Here is a 20,245-nt window from a genome sequence, read left to right as displayed (position 1 = left end):
ATAATTGGATAGTGTGCTGTGTGAATAACTGGCAGCTGATCCTTACACTTGGATCTAAGTTTTAAAAAAAAAAAAAAAGTGTAAGATTTCTAGAAGTTGTTTTTCAGTTTCTTAAGAGCTTTAAGTATTTTGTTTCAATTGCTCTCTGCTATGGGGAAACCACAACGGATAGAATGTTGTAAAATCAGGTCATTTGCCTCCTTCCCCTATAAGTCTCACGTGCACTTTCATAGCAAGAAAATTCTTCAGCTTTTTTTTTTTTTTTTTTTTTTTTTTTTCTCTGAATGGAAAAGTTTCCACCGTGTGCTCACAACATGGTTTGTTTTGGCTGACAGGTGTCCTTCAGGCCATGCTACCAGGGGAACTATTAGGAAAAGGCTGGCACGTGGCAGAGCAGTGTTTCTAGATGCATTTTTGGCTTAGGTGATTGTGGCAGACTTGCTTTGAAATTGAGGTTCCCATCATGTTTCAGACAGGTAATTCTGGTAGTTTGTGTTAGGTTGTGTGATTAAAAGCTCAGCTCCACAAATGGAAAGCAGGCCAGAGGAAAGAGGTAACTTGTGCAGGTGCAGCTGCCTCTGCTGGGGGCTGCTGTGATCCAGCAGCTCCTCTCCTGAGGTGTGGGGCTGTGAGGCTCAGCACGCTGGAGCCTCATCAGCAAGCCCTCAAAACCTGCAGCGGCAAACAAGCCTCCTGCTCGGGGAGTGCTGCCAGCCGGGAGCTGAATCACGGCTGGGAAACGCCCTGTGAAAGGAGCTGGCGGTGCAGCCCACCCGCTTTTCACCTCGGTGAGCGCTGGGCTGGGGAATAAGGCTCAGCTCTTACCAGCACAGAGGAGCAAGGGGAAGCCCGATACTGAACTGCAGCTCTTGAAGCTGAAACCCCTTGCCCTGTCTCTTTCCTGGGTCATTCGTCCCAGGAGAGGCGTCCCCAGGCAAGCCCCTGGGTCACCTCATGGGCTTAGTGACCTACAGAGACACGGGCTGATGGGATGTTGGAGAAGACTGTTTGAGGGGCGCATAAATCCTATTCTGGGATGTTTAGAGCCAGAACCAAGAGGGGAGAAAGGGGGGGGGTGGTGATTTGGAGGAACAAGCACGGGCAAGAGAGGGAAGGGGGCAGCTGTGGGCAAACAGGCTGCTGCTCAGCAGTGTGTTTGGCTGTGCCTGCCCCTCACGGCACAGTCTGCTCTCCCTGAAAATTCTTTCCAGTTCTTTCTAAACATGAATAAAACATTTATAAAACTGTCTAAGTAATACTGGCTTGTGGATAAATTACGAATGAATTTAGGCAAAGTCTAGAGGCATAAATTTCCTTGAAATCAATGAGATACTTGGCTACCTGTAAATATTTGACAGAGACTGGGTTTTACAAAATTATTCTGGCAACCTTTATTAAAAAAGCACCTTTATGCTGTTAAGTGGCTGACATCTTTACTAACACCAGTTTTCTCCAGTTACTTGAACTGCAAAGTAAGAGGTCTATGCTGTGTTCATTAAAAGGAAACTGGTAAAATTGAAAGATAAGTAGTTCAAAGCATTCCAAACACAAAATGTAAATTCTGGGTTTCAGAGACTAAAGCAATCCTGGAGGTGAGAATTACGTACACTTAAACTTCATAATTTAACACATTAATGGGAGAAATATGAAATGTAAAATAATTCTTATGGAATTAATTGTAGATTTATGTTATAGGCTCTGTTATTTAAAAGCAACACACACGTACACCAGCTATTGCTTACTTTGGCACTGCAAACCTGGTGTTTGTCAGTTACATTCAGTCAGTAGACTAAAGTTAATTAAATCCTAGTGAAATTTGAAATTAGGCACCTAAACAGAAACTGTTAACTGTACAAGAAAGTTTTAATTTTGAGCAGGCTTGGGCAGAGCAGATCTCTTTAGGTGCGATTACAGATATGGGGAAGTGCTGATGATCTCAGAGAAAAAGAGGACAATTTCTCATGGTCTTCCTCCATGAAAGAGAAATTAAAATTAATGAATACTTTCACGATTAATATACACTAGTATACTATATATAAAATAATATATATATTATTTAGTGCATATATATATATACTATTATAGTCTCTCTATATATAGACTATATAGTATATTGTATATATACTAGTATATATGTAGTATATGTAGTATAGTATATATACTATATACTATATATACACTATTATACTATATTATATTAATATGCATTATACTATTACACTAAATATGTGTATATATATATATATATATATATATATATATATATATATATATATATGTGTATAGTATAATATGTATACATTATACTGTTATAGTGAGATTATAGCCTAAGTGAGATTAGGATACACTAGTGTGATGTTAATGCATAGGAGCTCTTCTGCACTAAATATCAAAATGTAATAAGGTAAACTGTGGAAAAATGCAAAGGAGCCCAGAGAGCCACAAAAATATATATGCAGAAATCAGTGCCAAGTACCACTTTGAAAGAACCCAAGTCATTCCAGTTTGTACAAATAAAATTAAATCAAGCACGTACGCATGAATTGAGAATAGCCCAAAGAACAATGAAGCTGAGAAAGCAATGGGTGGTAGCAGAGAGCAAGTTATATAAAATTGATTGACTCAGTAGGAGTCCTGGCAGCCACACAAGAACTGTGGCTTGGTGCAGGAAACCCCCTTTTGCTCTGGGGTTGACTGCGGCTGTGCTCCCTTTCCTGGGGCATGTGGACATTCTTGATGGTGAAGCAGATACCAAGTTGGGCAGTTTAGAACAGGAAGAAGCAGGTGCAAGGATTGAGTTTAAAAAATCTAAAAGTCTGAAGAAATAACTGCATGACTTTAGAGATTAACTATGAGGAGCACTTTGGTTTTGAACCAGGAGGTCATAATCCCATTTGTAAACAAAAATTCAGAAGGAATTTAGTTTTGGCTCCAGCCAAACTTAGTTTAGGCTGCAGCCTGGTGTTGTAGGGAATGAGCTAGAAAATCCATTTGTTGAGAAAAGACTAGCAGATGCACGGCCGTAGCAGCTCATATAGACTACATGGTCTTGCAGCTCTGCCCTGCTGTTTTTTTTGTCACAGAAACAACTCGGAACACTACAGCTCTAGAAGTACAAGCCATGTAACCTGTAAAACACATGATTTTTAGGGGCAGTGACTCTCCTGTCCCATGCTGATGGTGGGAGCAGAGCAGCAGAGGTTCTCTTTGTGGCACAGCGCGTTCCCCACCACAGCCCCACCTGCCTGGGGCTCTGGCTCTGCCGAGCAGCTCCGGCTCGAGTCCCATTCACAGAGGGGGAGGAAGCTGTTTGTCTCTGAAGAGCAGCATTTAAGGTCTGGTTCAGGCTTAGAGCATGTGGAAGCTAGAATGCATGGTGGGTTAGAGAGCAGTGCAGCTCATTCAAGACTCAGTCTGGACACAGCATTGCCCATTCCTACTCCTTCAGACTTCGAATCAAAGGATCAAGTCTGTGCAGTACAGCTACAGACCTGAAAGAAAAATGGGGTCACAAATGTAGGCCACTTGCCCGTGCACCACAGTACAGGAAATCTTGCAGAACAGCCTTTTTCATTTACTCATTTTTCAATGTAGTTAGAATTTTAAAAAAGATATGCATCCTGACTCATGCTGTTGTATAATAAAAGGATCTGTTCATCATGGGAAGCAAACTGAACACTGTCCAGTTGTCTTTGACAATAAATAGCATCTATATATTTTCTTGTCACTACTGGTTTTTTAAACAGATTACCTGGGGTTTTTTTGTTGCAGGGTTTGGTGGGGGTTTTTTCTGTATGGTAGAGTCAAATTCTGCTTATGAATTATTTTATATTTACTTGATCCTCTTGTCCTTGAGGGATTGGGGAAGGGAATTGAAACAAACTTTCAACAGGCAGGAACATAACAGAGATCATTCAAATCAAGCAAACCTAATTGCTTGGAGCTTATTTTGTTCCTCCTTTGTTCCAACAGTATAGGAGAGCAGAAGCTGAGCCATGACGAGCTAATCATATAGCTGAAGACAGATTTCTTTCTTGAGAGTGGCTGCCCCTTTTCTCTCCTGGTTTTTGTTCTTAACCTGAGGGTTTCATCTAAAACGACAGCAGTCTGTTGTTAGTTACAAGCCTGGGGCACACAGTTACTTGGAATGACTGTTAGTGAACTGTGCTTTATTTTTAGTTAATATGATATTTAATAGAATTTAAGGCTCCATCTCAAGATGTGGAAGTGCAGAAAAGTCTCATGGGGTGTAGAATTTGCCAACACTTTGGGGAAAATAGAACTTTTGCCACTTTGACACAGGTATTACCCACCAGTGCAAGGTGCTGAGAGGACAGCCCCCGCTGACCATTTGTCTGGGAAGGAGCAGCGTCTTCTCTGCGCACAAGGTTGCCCTGGGGAGTGGAATTTAATATGTTAAACCTACTGAAGTGAATAAATTCAGGGACACTGATGTGTTTTATGGGCTAGTTTTAACCTCTACCTGCAGAAAACTGCGCATATAGATAAAACTACACAAGGACAAATTAGATCTAGTCTCAGGCGCAGAAAGGAGGGGGATGGATGAAGGGCAGTTGAGGATCCTCTGCTCTATATTTGGGTTTGGAATGGGCAGTGTGGGACCAGTACTGAAGTCCTGGTGGAGTATGGTGAGGCACACTCCAGCTGTGTGGTGCAGAGCATTTTTCACTTCCAGATTTGCACTCTGGTCCTAGCAAGAAGTTGAGCTGTTCTTCCTTCGCAGTAGTTTGATGGTCTGTAAAAAGGTGGAAACCTCTGATCTCAGAAAAGCCCTCTGCTTTCATTAGTCATGAAGCCTGTCAAACTGGGAACTGTGCCACTCTAAGCACAGCACAGGTACTCACAAGATGGTTGCTCAAAAAATCCTGTGACTGATTTGGGTCTGAGGAGATGGCAATGCTATTGCTCAGAAGGAAACAAAACCTACCCTGGTATTGATCTGAGCCTTACAGAGGGAAGAAAGAGGCAACAGGCCCCCGATGTGAATTCAACGTTGCTTTGCATGTGGGTAGGAGGCCCCACTAATGTATTTGCTGCTCTTCCAGGGACCTGGAAGAAAACCCTTGGATTGCCTTCAAATCAAGCAGATTTGGTTTTCCCCTTAGGAACACTGTACAAATTCCTAAAGAGTTCAACAATGGAAGTTGCACTTTTGGTATGTTAAAGCTATTGTGTAGTGAGAAGAGATGCCAGAACCAGGCAGACTGAGAGGTTAAACTTTCAGGAGGGGCTGTGAGGCAGAATTGGGCATCCCAGACATGTGCTCAAGTGTCCTCGTGCAGGGGCTGTGCTTCAGACTCTAGTTTGAAGTTCAGAGCATTGGAGTGGTATAGGGAGAGAAGAGTTCCTTCCTGGAAGAGCAGGCTGGCAAGAGGCCCATGAAAAAGCTGTGGTTGACAACAGTTTCAAAGGTTTTCTGTGAATTGGATGCTATGTACTCTAATACAGACTGAAAACCACCCTGGGCCTCACAGGAGGTGCTGTAGTGTTAAATGCAGTGCTGTGGTTAGCTGTGGGTGTGTTGACCCTGTGCTTTCACACTAATATAGAGAAGTCAAGGAACAGATCACACAGACCTCATGTAATCAACACTGCTTTGAGGAGTCAACATACATTTTTGGATTCTGGTTTTGTATATTTGATACTAAGGTAATCTCGTAAATGGTTCTTGTGGACACTTAGTCCTGGCTCTCTGGATTGAACAGGGAGCAGCTATGCTTGAGACAAATGGATAAAAAGTGCAGAGGAGCAGCACCTCTACTCCCACAACTGACAGAAGGTAGAAGGAAATGACTAGCTGGGCCAGGTCTCGCTTCAGCATTTCAGGTAGCAATGGTCAGAAATGTTTTGGAAGAAACTGAGCTTAAAAATAGGAAAAGGAATATTGTGCCTGAGAAGTAATGAAGGAACGAGACTGCTGTCCCAAATATTACCAGCTGAGTTGTGATCCTCACTCTAAATGCAGACTGGTGACATCAGTTGAACATGGACAGAAAGAATATTTTGGGGGCAAGAGAAAGAAACATATCTGTCAGATGGTCACCTTTGTAGGAGGAAGCAGATAGAGCCAAGAATTTGTGTAGGACCACAGAGAGCAGGAATGGGGAGCAGCAGCAGATCCTGGTGAGGGTGTCCCAGTTAGCATTTAGGTGGTGATTCCTGGAGCAGGCACTAAAGCTTCAGAGTAGTGAGAGCCCACTGGGGATGAGTGATGGACAAGTTCAAATTTAGATGCTTGTCAGGCCTAGCCAACAAAGTGGGAGGAAGATGCAGTGAAGCAGGACATGGTTAATATTAGTTCACATTTCAAAACCTCGGTGATGGAGGCAACCAAAACATCCTGGGAAGAAAGGACCATGGGTTGCCAGCTTTCTCAAGTGTGTCCTCACAAATACATACACCTTTCCCCTCAGTAAAGAACATGTTTGTGCTGCACAGTGCAATCATGTAATTCTAAAATCATGGAATAGTTTGGTTTGAAGGGGCCTTCAAAGGTCATTTAGTCAAATCCCTCTGCAACAAGCAGGGACAATGCCATGAAAAGATGAGCAAGGTGCCTGGGCAGGCATCAAAAATAATCTAAGTTGGAGAAAGATGAATAGATCCTTTGGGGGCTGTACTGCATCTGCCATCTGAACTGTCTGGCATAGCTTTGCACTGGGTAAGGAAGATATCCTGAGAGACTTGCTGCAGATGAAGAAGTTTCCTTGACAAGGCTAAGAGCCATAAACAAATTCCTGGTTTTCCAGGTTATATTCGGTTTGTGTGGCAATGTTTTGGTGGAGGTGGGTGAGGGATTCTGGCAGTGATTTGAACTTCAGTGCTGGTTGGCAGGTTTACCCTGGCTGGATGCCAGGTAGGTGCCCACTGAAGTATTTATATCACTCCCCTCCTCAAGGACAGGGGAGTGTAGATATAATGAGAGGCTCATGAGATAAGGACAGAGAGAAACCACTCACTGATTGCTTTGCCTGGGCATCTCTAGAGCTGGTATATTCTTTCATATATTCTTATTCTTCTCTTCTTTATCTGTCTTTGCTCTTATAAAGGTTCCCCTCCCCCTCCTCCCTTCTTAAATATGTTACCCCAGAGGCTCTGCCACCATTGCTGATAGACTTGGCCTTGACAAGCAATGCATGTGTCTTGGAGTGTCTGGCATTGGGTCTGTCAGACATGGGAAGCTGTGCTGCTTCTCTAAAATACCTGCCTCATGGCATTAACAAGTTCCTGTCTTTGTACCGGCTAGATTATATTTAAGGAAACAAACCCATCATCCCCCAGGAATGGATGTAACCACATGTATTCTCTGTGGAGCACAAAATAATTAATCAACTGCAGTTGGCAGTATGTTGTTCCTGTGAGGAAATATTCAGTAATGTGCCTCCCATCACTTCTTTGGTGGTTTTTTTTGTTGTTGTTGTTGTTTTGTTTTTGGTTTTGTTTTTGTTCTTTTTTTGGCTGTGTTTTTTTTTTAATACCTCTGAAATCACAGTGGAAAAATCAGTGTTATCAAAGCCCTAACCACCAGTGATTGCCTGCATAAAGACATAGAGATCAAATGATAGCAGCAGCTGCCCACTCTTAGAAGGGAAGTGAAAGGTTACCTATCCGATGCAATACAAATTCAGACAGATGTGTAGACTGTGCACAGCAGAGGATCCTGTGTCAGCAGCTACTTTCCCTGCCATCTGCTTGGCACAACACAGCTCTGTGCATTTCCTTTCCCTCCTAATCCCCACAGAAATAAATGATAATGCTGAATGCTCTAAAGGATCCGTGATACAACTCTTCTGCCGTGACAGTTAAGTGCCTGAAACATTTAAAACTTGTTGAAAGCAAAAATATTTAAATGTGCTTGATTATCTCACTGATTTATATCTGACCATAGAGAGGATGTATGATTAGGACACAACTTCCTTCCAATACCAACCTGCATAAGTAACATCTCAGTGATGACTCTATGGGAGCAGTAATTCCTCTGGTCCTGCAGACCTGGAAGGAGATTTTCCTTCTTCAGAGCAACCTCTTGTGACAATTTCTCTCTGGGTAGCCTCAGATCATTGGTGTGGTTAGTGGTTACGGCCTGCTCTGTGGTATAGATGTAAAATGAGGGAGTCATTGAAGTGGCAAGCCAGCACCTCCAGTTTGTCTGCCATACTGCACATCCAGTTGCACCATTAGGTAGATAAACCACTTTTGAACTATCTTTTAGCTCTTAGTCAGGCCATGAAGCCCACTACTGTAGAGATGGGATTGGGGCATTCCATGGCATAGGTCTCTTGTAAAAACCAGTCATATGAAGAAAGTAGAGGTCTAAAAAGAAATCAGGTCACTGAATCCAACATATTGAGATTAAAATGTAAATGCTTGGGAGTACAGAGTGATGACAGGCTCTGAGAAACTGCTTTGTTAGTTATTTCAATGAGGCATGAAACTGAGTGAGTGATTGAGTCAAGCAATAAAAATATGTTACCACAGTGGGTATGGTCTGACTATAGGATCAAAAACATAGAAACTATGTCAGCAACTGCATACTTAACTCTTCCTGTATCTTTGTCTCTTGTGTGCAACATTTCCGACATGGCAATTCACTTGTTGGCTACAGCTGAATTTAAATTAGTCAAACACTGGCAGACAATTCAGCAGAACTTTCTTGCAGTAGACCATTGACTTCAGCAAGCAGCAGCTATTTGGCAATATTTTGCAATGTTTTGTCTTCTTTGAGGTGTTATACTTAATTTGAAAAATTTAGATCCACTTTAGCAAGAATATGATCTTGAGCACTTAAATGAGGGACTGTGGCTTATGCTACACATTCTTTCTTGGGATTTCGGGAACAAACATATTTTCTGGTCAATAAAACAGTTTCCTGTGGGTTGATAAGGTAGGTGAGATTACAAGTGCCTGGCATCTTCATTCAATTGGCCCTTGGCAGTGCAACCATTGTATCATTTTGTTCATCACTGTGAAGATTCATTACTTCTGGTGTAACCTGGGGAGATGTTTTCACCAGAAGTAGTTCTTACACCTTTTTAAGATAAGCAGTCAAAAGGAAATAGTAAGAAACAGACCAAATAGAACATAATCTAGAAAAGGTTTTTTTTCTTTAAGTAAAAGAACCCCTAATTTCAATAAGACAGATTTTCCCTTCAGAATACCTTCAGATATCCAGAAATATTTTGATGAGAAATTGAAGTATTGATTGGAAAAGGCTGATCTTATGTCTCATGGGAGTTGCTATTCGTTTTCCTGTCTAAACTTAGACCATGGAATGGCATTACTCACTTCCTATTTTCTCTGCCCAAAGTTAGGAAACAGCATGATCCATAAGTTCAGACTACAAAAGAGAATAAAACATAAACAAGCATATAATGTCTCAGCTGTGCATCTTGGTGCTTTTTATAAGCTAGCTTTTTTGCCATAAAATTTTCCTGATAATTTTTAGTTTACATCTTTGTTTTATCAACATTTTCTCCAATAGAATAAAATTGGAGAATAAAATCTGTTTAACCAGCTTCTCTGAAGCCAATGATTATCCACAAGAGGATACACTTACTGCTCCTCATGCTTCTTTCTGGAACTCAGGCTTGCTATGACCTCAGCTGGTTCTAAGAAGTGATGCTGCAGAAGAGAAGTGCTCTGAGTATGACTGTGCTCCTCCTTCAGAAATTCCATGTCTAGTCTCACCAGAAATCACATCTGAATCTTTACCATGATCAGCAAACAGTTTCCCATCAGGTTTTCTTTTTTCAGGCTCACTTAATTTTCAAGATAAATATTGAGTGCATTGGTGGAAGAAAAGTGATGGGTTGTGATACCTTACAAACACAATCATACCTTGGACTAGAGGTCAGACCCTTCCCAAGTGCTCTGTTTACAGAGCTACTCGTTTAATCCCTGAGCCCTATTTGCCCCTGGGGGGGAAAAAAACCCTGTAGAAGGCCTTTAGGAGGGCTCTGTCTTCCCTGATTGTTTTGACAAAGGTGACCAAGTGATAAAAACATTGATGGATGCTGGTCAGTGTGGGATGGATATCAGCCACTGACACCTCATAGTGTGAGAGGAGGGCTGCATCTGGCAAGGGGATAATGGAAGCAGATGAGAGTGAGGTCAAATGGAAACAGAAATGATCAAAGGGGAAGGAAGTGAGGAGTATTACAAAATATAATGTTGAAGAGAAATTATAAAGACAACAAGAGATGGGAATAAGAGAAATCTAGAAAAGCTGAACAAAGAAAGAGGAAGAAATAGGGAGAACAAAAAACTAAATACAGAAATACCAAAACCAGCCAAAATGATTGACGAGAAGTAAAAAGCTGGATGCAAGCCAAAGAAGGAAATTTTGATGGGATTGGTGAGAAAGAAAATTATATTGACAATGTAGGATGGTCATGATGAGAAATATAAATAAGTAACATAAACAACTTGAATGTAAATACATCATTGACATTTTATAGTCCAAAAAATGATGAAGAAGCTAGAACTTCAGTTGATGGCTAGATTTTTGAATTAGATTAGACTGATCTAAATTTAACTGAAGAAACATGAAATCAGGTTGGAAGAGTGTAGGGGTGCATGCTATCTTTCTTTTAGAATTAAAAAAGGCAAGATACTGTGTCATTTCAGAAGAAACAAGTGGATTCTGGAACAACTCAGACAATAGCTTTGCTTTCCCTATCTTTAAATATTTTCTTTCCTTAATTAATGGTGGCAGAAAACTTCCATGTAGTGAGATTAGGAAAACCGCAATTACCATATTAGCTGTAAGCGAGAGCAGATTTCCGTTCAGAGTTCTAACATATGAACCAAAACCACACAGAGATTAATAGAGTTGTGTTAGAAAGATCGAACTCTTTCCACAGTTGCCACAGTGTGGCACAGGTGAAACAAAAAGGACCTGTAAAGAAGACTGACTGTGTATTTCTTTCTTTCAACTGTGTGTTGAAAAGGTAAGTTGGACTAAAGTTCATGGTAACTTTGGAATTTACCACATGGTGAATTCTTTGCCTTCCGAAAGATTGTTCTTTATGCAGGATATTGAATAGATTACAGACTAAGAGCACAAGATACATTTAAACTAGAAAGCATATGATTATGGAACAAGATGAGCAATAGTTTTTGTAAAGGATCAGCTAAAACTCTGATTTATCTTTTATCTGACCATTAATAATCCGATCTATATTTTAATGACTCTGATTCCATGAAAATATGTTGATAATATTCAGTTTCTTCACAGGCTAATCTTGGTATTCCAAAGGTAAGTTGTTGTCTAAGAGAGATGTTGGAAATGGTTACTGGAAGTAGAAGTGTTTCTCCGAATATGTATTACAATCATGATGGGCTTGGTGATTTGAAGTCACAGATGATTTTGTAATGGAGAGGGATTTTCTACTTCTGTTACTAATTGTTTGGTGGTTACATGACTGCCATGTGCTATGTTTGTGTAATAGAGTTTGCTTTGCAAGACACAGATCCATCTCTTTACTCCCAAAGTTGTGAGAAAGAAGCACTAGAAGTGCTTAGATGAAATATACCACAATGACACATCAGCAAATGCCATTACCTAGGGAATGTGTCCCTACTCTGAATTTGCTGCTTTTAATGGGGTTTGAGCCCTTGTTTCAAACTGTCAGAGACCATGAACAGGAATCAGTGGTTTTCTTCAGACAGTGTTTACAGAAAGGGAGTTATCTTAAACAGGATAGAGGCTGTCATATGTAGCTATGTTACTACAGATATACGTACCTCGGTTTATCAGGAGTAAACATACAGTGCCTTGAGGGGCAGGAGATTTCTAAAAGAAGTTTGTATTTTCTTTCTAAGAAAGTTCAGAATGTACCTTCCAAGTCTCATCTCAAGCTCGTTAGATGATTTTCATTATTACAATTTGACATGCAAATTACAAGTTAAGCAAACCAGCACAAAAATGTAGTTAAAAGAAAAGTCAAAGCCCTTTTTAGCAAATGTTCAAAGGATGGTCTGAAAACCTGTGAAGTTCTAATGATGGAAATTGTTATAAAGTATAAAATTATCAATAATAGAGTGAAGAGTACTTCACTATTGTGATTAAGGATGCCTTGAAAGATTCTCAAGGACTTCTGTGTTCACCTCCTTGTCTCTGCACTGAAACTCAACCTCTTCTTTTCTCCATGTTACTGGACTTTATAAAACCATTTTCAAGTGCTTCACTATGTTATGGATTTAATGACAACCTGCTCCAGATCTGTGATGACAGGGACTGGTTTAGTCCAAACAGTGATAAGGGAGCCAAATTAATCTTATAGTGACCATGCTGAAGTTATTTGAGTCACAGACAGGTTTCACACTTTTTTTGCTTTGTGTGCATCAAACAGTGAAGATTGCTGTTCAGTAGTAATAATCAAAACATGCTTTCACCACATACGCATGCACATTTAGGTAAAACAAGACTCCAATTTCAGGGTTTTCAGGTAGCTCTGAGTTGTTCCATGCACGTGTATTTGGTTATAGCTGAAGTCTTGCGTCCTGTGAAAATGAGCCATTGAGAAAATGACAGGTGCCTGCTTAGATGGTTATGAACCATTACAACATGGCGCTTTAAATGTACCAGCTCTCCTTTTGACACCAGACATAGGTTTTGTTCCATTCACAGGGTGTGGTGAGTGGAAAGAACCCCTAAGCTTAAGCTGTTGGGGAGCCACTGCTACTGTGACATGCTCAGTTTAGAAAAAAAGGTGAGTGAGCAGAACATCTGTCGTCCTGCATTTCTTTAAGTCCAGTGTTCTATTAATTTAATCATATCTTAGAATCTTACAAGACTGTCTTTGTCATTTATGCCAAACATAATTTCAAAAGTAAGTTCAAAGAGGGGGGTTTACAAGTTGTTTTTTTCTTTTTTTTACCCTCTTCCGGTTAATGCAAACAACTAAGTTGTGTTCAGAACCAAGGTCTGTAAAAGAAACATTTCTAAGTTTTAAAATTCAGGAATTGTGAAATGAAACATTTCCATGTCTAGTTCCATGTTCTAGTGAATAGCATGAACATGAACCACAAATATTTCTACCAAACACATAAAGGCAAATAAAGCCACATTTTACTTATTTACCTGCATTTACACATTATGCATTAGCAGATCTGGACAAACATTCGGGTTGTCTGCATCTTGACATATAACAGCTTACTGGTTCTTTTTCTTCTAAAATGGCTGCTCCAAACCAACCAATTTGGTAATTATTACTTGTCTCATTTCACAGTTTTACTCTAAGCAGTCTTGTTGATTAAAATGATTGATGTTGAAACTACTCATCTGCATGACATTAAGAGCACCCTTTGCAAAACGAGGTCATCATTCAGGACATGCTGAGCACAATGGCACCCTGCTTATTATTATTCTAATTCTAAGCTTGATTATTTTAAAAATAATATCATGGCTCTGTAGACTAATAAGTAAATTAATAAAATATCTGCTTCCAGATATTTTCATTGTTCATATTTTGTATGTTTTCAGCACAGCAACATTTTCCTTTACATAGAAAAAAAGGGTTATTGTTATTGCTTGTGAGGAGGAAGTGGTGATTATTTAAATTTAACTCTGTAGCTTTAACTATTGCTGTTATTTCTTGTTTTCTAAATTAGAGCATATTCTTGGTGAGGCTGATGGTAAATGTACTTGAGGCAGCCAAAACAGGCTTTAAAAGAATCGCACATCCTCTTTCGCCTGGCCTTCAGACAATTTTCAAATCTGGTGAGTACTGAAATAAAGTGGGTAATCTATATTCCATGTATATGTGTGACAAATGTATTAAACTGAACAAGTAAGTGGAATGCTACTTGCAAGGATGGACTAGTCTTAAAAGTACTTAATGACTGAATTTTTTTCTTCATAAAATTCTGTCTTTTTCCTCATGTCTGTCTTTATTCATTGTGTTTTGTGTCTATATAATTCAAATAGTATATTTGTTCTTAAGATTGTGGTTTAGTCTTACATTTGAGTACTCACACATTGCTTTCATAGTGAAAAGCAATGTGATGATGTGGATAAAGTGGAAAAATACTAAATTCAAGGCTTATATATTTAATATTCAGAACATGGGTGTTTTTGAGTGCACTTGTACTACCCATATGTGGTACATAACCAATGTTAGGACACACCTTATGTATATATATGAAAATTTATTTTTGTATTTACCTAATACATTAATGCTAAATAAAGATGTAACTATGCAGATGATAAATTATAAAGGTCCCTACTGAAACACTGTTAGAAAGATTTAAATCAAAAAGGAAACTTTTTATAAGAGTTCTGATTCAACTTCCTCAGCAGCAGGGCATTTTTTTAGTGATTTCTGTGAATGCGGTTTTAAATTCAGAAAAGGAAGTCAGCTCAACAGATTTAAATAAAATCTAAATATGATCTCTGCAAGTCTGATTTCAGTTTGAGTCCTTTGCTACAACTCTCATACTAACCATCCTCAGGAACCTTCTGCTGGACAGTGGAAGTAATTTTGTGAATAAATGTGTGGCAGGTGCTGCCTTTTTGGATTCCAGTAGGATCAGGGTGAATATGCATCTCTCCTATGATGAATAGTTGTTGTTTCCCATATGTTCTCTTCTGAGCTCTTCTGTGAACTAAAGAGCCTCTTCTTAGTGATAATCTGGAGAGATGTCTCTTAGCCCTCCTTGCAGGTTGTAGGAAATACCCATGGCTCCCTTTCTTCTAAACTCCCTCACGCAATCACCTTCCTTCTCTGTGTTATGCTCATGTTCCAGAGTGGCTTTGTCTAAGTGGAATGAAGAGTGATTTTTATAGAGGAGAAATGCTGTCAGACTCTCTTTGTACGTTTTAACCATGTAGGTCTTGAAAAGACATGAATGGCAGACATGTAGAATGGTGTTTTTCTTGCAACAATGAAATAACAGTTTCTAAAATATTAACCAAGACATGAACCCCTTGAATTCTGTCGAATTGAAGAGTTACTGTAGCTGCAGCCAAGTGCAAAGGGTAACAGAAACACCAAGCAAGGTCATGAGTATGTGGCTGGATGAGATTAGAAAGTGTAAAGCAGCAGACAGTGACTAAAATTATCACTGCTCTAGTTTAGGGGACCACAGCCTCGGGTTAATTGTATAACTTGCCTGCTTGCCCTATACATCTCTGCACTTCTGAGGGACACCTTTAAGTTGCTTGAAATTTGCTTCAGAAGGTGTTCAAGCACTTTCAGGCTGTCACATTCCTGCAGCTTCTAAAAATCAGTTTTGAAAAGCCAGCAGATGAAGCTGGAGAGATAAAGATTGGTTTAAAGGGCAGGAAATCCAGATAAGATGTGATGCCTTAGCAACATCATATACTTCAGGTTTTTACCCAGCTGCAGCTCTCTGTCATGAGCCAGCATCCCCACATGAGTCATCCTCATGTTTTTGGAGAGTGTTCTGTCCTTTCCCTCCCGCAATTTCCCCATCATATCTGGACTTCATCTGCCCCACTTTTACAAATTCTTTCTCTCTTGTTTTCAATATTAGGAAATTCCTCAACAAGAAGGTTTTGATTTTGATTTTTAAAGCTGACCCATGTGCTCTTCCCAATTATTAACACCACTAACAAAAAGCAGATAAACTCTAGACAAAACTGCCCTTTACAGCCTTGACAAATATGGGACCTCATGTCATCCCATCCCTGAAATTACTGCCTTGCTGTTAGGTGCAGTTCTCAGAGCGCAGGTAATGGAAAGAAGAGAAGGACTGAACTCATGCAAGGGAAAGCTGAGGAACTAAATCTCCTGCCCATGAGCTCCTGTGTGAGATGGAACAAGTTATTTAAGCCCAACTTCCCACATGGGCCCACCAATGACATGTTCCCCATTTTATTTTTCTGTGACTTTAGACTCCATGATCTAATTTTCAGAAGTCTGATCCTGGATGCAAACAGTCAATGGATTTAACCCTTTACCTAGCTGAAGTCCTTCATAACTTTAAGTACTCTTAGAAGGGATATTGAGGGGGATAGTGTCTCAAACTGAATATCGTAAGAGGATACTTAGATCTAATGACTCAGATTCTCCCATATAAATAAGGATGGTAATATTCTTCACCACAATGTGTTGTGCGAATTAAGTAAGCCACATTTGTAAAACAGTTACGTAGCTCAGTGATAAAGAAAAAAATTTTTCATAGGGTGCTGTCTGAACTAAACACTGAACACTGCATTGTGAACCTGTGCACTGACCAAAGCAAAACCAGCAGTGCTCAGTCTGTTCATACATTGTGTGCTATCCTTTGCACTATAAGAAGCTGTTATTCTTTTGCTCTTAAATTACATCAATAGTCGCGTTACTGTTATGAAGTATACTAAGGGAGTACTGTTTATTTTTTCCCTATTTCCCTCAATATATGGATTGCCATTGCCATACAGAAGTTCTCAAAGAAAAAATTAATTTATTCTAATTTCTTGTGGTGCAAATTCAATGTGAAATAGCAGTCAAATATTCTCATATATAATTTATTGATATATATGTATTTATATGAATAAGAATTCAATATATGTCTATGCTGTTAATAATACTGAGAAAAACCATTCACTTTCTAGAACTGGACATTTTGTAGATGTGTGATTTGTTAACATGCTTCAGTGATGGGATTCTGTTTTGAGTATGTTTTATTTCTAATTTTGTTTTTCTACTTGTTCACACTTCTTGTACTGGTTTCCTGATCCAATCTACTTTTTTTTTTTTTTTTTTTTTTTTTTTTTTTTTTTTTTTCCCCCAGAAAATACTTGGGAAAGTATTTGAGGTCCTTCTGAACATATTTTGCTGAGAAGTGTGCTGCCAAAATGAATTTTGTAAGTACCTAATTAATAAACTCTATTAATATCTCAATAAAGCAATGACTGTAAGACCCAGTTCCCTGAGCCTGCAGATACAAACTCTGTAATTTCAGGAGTGAAAATCTGAAGAGGTGTTTCTGACAGCAGAGTTCACTGTCAAAGCACAGTGTTTATTAGATTTTCACTACAGGTTTGGTGTTTGTGGTGCAGGTAAATGTGTCTCAGGCTAGCTATCATAGATTGCCTGTGTCGCTGAGTAGAAAGAAGTAATCATTTTTGGGTTTGATTTAGTCAAGCTACATTAGTATGGAATGCATAACATGCTAGAGAGGCCTGTTTGCCTTGTGTGATGGTAAAAAAAGATGACCCCTAATTCAAATTCAGACTTTTACACTTGTTTAGAGCCTTCTGTGACAGCAAACTTGTCCTCTCTCGATAATGCACTTCAATATGAAGGCCTTTGGGACATCCAAAAGGATTATTTCCACACTCGTATTTTAAGTATGATTTTATGAAATTTCCTAGGTAATTCTTACAAGCCTTGTCTGTAGTATTAAATGCATTTGTAATTGAAAAGTATGGTCAGTTATCTATCATGTTTCTACTATGGAGGGATTAAAGACTAACATCTTTGTGTTAACTGGTGTTCTTCTTTTCTACAGACAGACCCTTATTCTACAGATTACCCCTACTATTCAGACTATGCTTCTCTAATCACACAACCTTGTTCTAAGTTGGAAGTCAGGAACTTCACCAAAGAATTTCTGCCAACGGCATACTCACTGATTTGTATCATCGGCCTCTTTGGTAACCTCGTTGTTGTGATGACCTTCGCTTTATATGAAAGAACCAAGTCCATGACAGATGTGTACCTCTTCAACATGGCCATAGCAGACATACTCTTTGTTCTTACTCTTCCACTGTGGGCAATGAATTACGCTGTTGATGAATGGATTTTTGGTGATGTCATTTGTAAAATGGCTAGAGGTATCTATGCAATCAACTTCAGCTGTGGCATGCTGTTTTTGGCCTTTATCAGCATGGACCGGTACATTGCTATTGTACAGGCAACAAAGTCTTTTAAACTCAGGGCAAAGGCTCTTGCACATAGTAAAATCATTTGTTTGGTTGTGTGGGTATCATCAATTTTATTCTCAAGTTCCTCTTTTCTGTACAGTGAAAGTTACAGCTTCTCCATCAATGAAACCAAAGAGATTTGTGATCAGAGATTTGACAAAATGTCTGAAAGCACGATGCTGAAGTCGCTGCTGCTATGGCTGCAAGTTGTATTTGGATTCTTTATACCTTTCATATTCATGATTTTTTGCTACACCTTCATTGTCAAATCCTTACAACAAGCTCAGAACTCCAAAAGAAACAAAGCAATCCGTGTGATTGTATTAATTGTAGCTGTTTTCCTAGTTTGCCAGGTACCTTATAACATTGTTCTTCTCATAACTGCTGTCAACATGGGCAAGATCGACAAATCTTGTGACAGTGACAGGATAATGGCTTATGCAAAATACACCACGGAAGCCATAGCATTTTTACACTGTTGTGTGAACCCTGTGCTCTATGCGTTTATTGGCGTGAAGTTCAGAAGTTATTTTGTGAAGCTGATGAAGGAGCTATGGTGCAAGAGAGACAGGAAGGACAGTAAACGTAGTTCAAGAACAAACTCTGATACTTACCATTCAAGGCAGACTAGTGAAATTCTGACTGATAATGGATCATCTTTTACTATGTAATACAATTTGAAAAACATTCGTACTGAATGGCTTTTCTCACCAAGCAACCCAAACCAATGCCACTGTGCATGTGACAGCAAGTCACCTGAGCTTCTCTGCACCTCTGAGGGAGATCCAATGATCTACAACTACTTTCAGGAAATTAATTAAGATAAAGGAATAATATTTTCCTGTGTAAAACTAAAGCCTTATTCGCTTCTCTTAATGCTCTTCTAAAGTACATTCTCTTGGAATTATAAAGAAAGTGAAGGAACTCTCATCACTGTGCTAGGAAAAATTGCATCTCATCTGTCCTACAAGACTGGAATATCCCCAAAATAATAAGTAAATGAAAAAGGTTATGGCTAGGCTCTTTCTTACATTTATGCTGTTTCTGTTGATTACTTCTACCTGGAAATCCGACTGAAGTGTAGCTCTCCACTGTGCTTATATTGCAGACTAGTCACATTGTGACAATACTGACCCAAAGAGCAAGGCATGACAAGGAATGCAAACAGAGAAATGAAAAAAGAGGCTCAGGACTGCTGACATAGCTGGGCTGCAGTGCTTGGTCTTGTAAACCTTTGCCCAGTGCTATTCTGAACAGAGAGTGAAGCTTTGCTACAGAGATTCTTCTTTTTGTTTGGCACAGGATTCAGATGCTGGAATGCAAAAAAGCTGATAAACTGATGAATATCTCTTTGCAAAAAGTTGTCTTTCTAGCTGAAATTCACACTCTAGTTTTTAAAAGGCATCTAACTGTATGAAACAGCAATTATTCCAACATTATTTGTTGGAATGTAATTGGTAACAAAATATGAACCATTTCTTTTTATTTAGCTACCGCTAGCAAAGATTACTTAAGAATGTATTTACCAGCTCAAATACAGATAAATATAGTTTCAAAAATTAGTTAGAAGTTATTATCTAAAAAAAAAGAGCAGAATCTGACTTAATTCAGCCAGAATTTTTACTGAGTCAGTATTTGAATATAGGAATATTTATAATAAATGCAGTTAGTTTTACCCAGCCTTGACTCTTCAGCAAGGCCTTGGTGGATCTTCTGCTCATAGGGTGAGCATTACCACTGTTGCAGTCACTGTGGGATAGTGAGATAAAGAGAAACAGGAGCTGAAGATCCCTCAAGGAAATTATTAATATGGCACATGAAACTAGTACTGCCTTGGCTGGTACAATCCATTCTTTTTTCCACTGCAGTGTCAGGTTTTTAAGTATCAGTGCCAGGTATGATAAAGATTGCATATATTTATCATAACTGAATAGCAATTTTGCAAGAATATGATAGAAAATTATGTAAATACAGATGTATGTATTTGCTGTACATAGCAATGAAGATTTTCTGGAAGAGAATTCAGCAAATAAAAAATGTAACTGAAAAGGAAAAAAATCCCCTCATATTCTAAGAGTTTCCTTCTACATGTGTTGCCTTGAACCATTTTCTTACTCTGTGCAAAGTGTGTCATATTGGAACAGTCTGTCCATCGGGGGCTCCACGAGGGAGCGTGCCCCAGGGTGGGAAGTCCAGAGCTGAAGCAGCTGCAGTGGCTCTTGGGCAGAACGTCCCAAGGCTCCATAGTGTATCCCCCACCTCCTGCCGCCCACTGCCATGGCTGCACTGGCCTTCAGGTACTGAGCAACCCAAACACTGCCCGGGGGGTCTGGGGGGCCACACAACAGC

The 20,245-nt window shown here is 39.4% G+C and overlaps 1 protein-coding gene across 1 annotated transcript; it reads left to right on the top strand.

The window, feature by feature from the left end:
• Positions 1–17,257: 17,257 nt before the first annotated feature.
• CCR6 (C-C motif chemokine receptor 6) lies at positions 17,258–19,879 on the top strand. The gene is made up of 2 exons (XM_066314425.1): positions 17,258–17,311; positions 17,482–19,879. The coding sequence occupies exons 1-2, from the start codon at positions 17,258–17,260 to the stop codon at positions 18,565–18,567; spliced, it is 1,140 nt and encodes a 379-aa protein (XP_066170522.1). The 3' UTR covers positions 18,568–19,879.
• Positions 19,880–20,245: the final 366 nt, after the last annotated feature.

Source organism: Sylvia atricapilla, chromosome 3, assembly GCF_009819655.1.
Source record: "Sylvia atricapilla isolate bSylAtr1 chromosome 3, bSylAtr1.pri, whole genome shotgun sequence".
Taxonomy (NCBI): Eukaryota; Metazoa; Chordata; class Aves; order Passeriformes; family Sylviidae; genus Sylvia; species Sylvia atricapilla.
The sequence above is the reverse complement of the archived record's forward strand: the minus strand, read 5'-3'. Positions and strand labels throughout refer to the sequence as shown.

What these genes read in the sequence shown, in the direction of transcription:
- CCR6 (XM_066314425.1), top strand. Translation starts at nt 17,258, where the DNA reads ATGCACTTCAATATGAAGGCCTTTGGGACATCCAAAAGGATTATTTCC. An exon ending in AAAGGATTATTTCCACACTC is followed by an intron (nt 17,312 to 17,481) that starts GTATTTTAAGTA and finishes TCTTTTCTACAG; the next exon opens with ACAGACCCTTATTCTACAGA.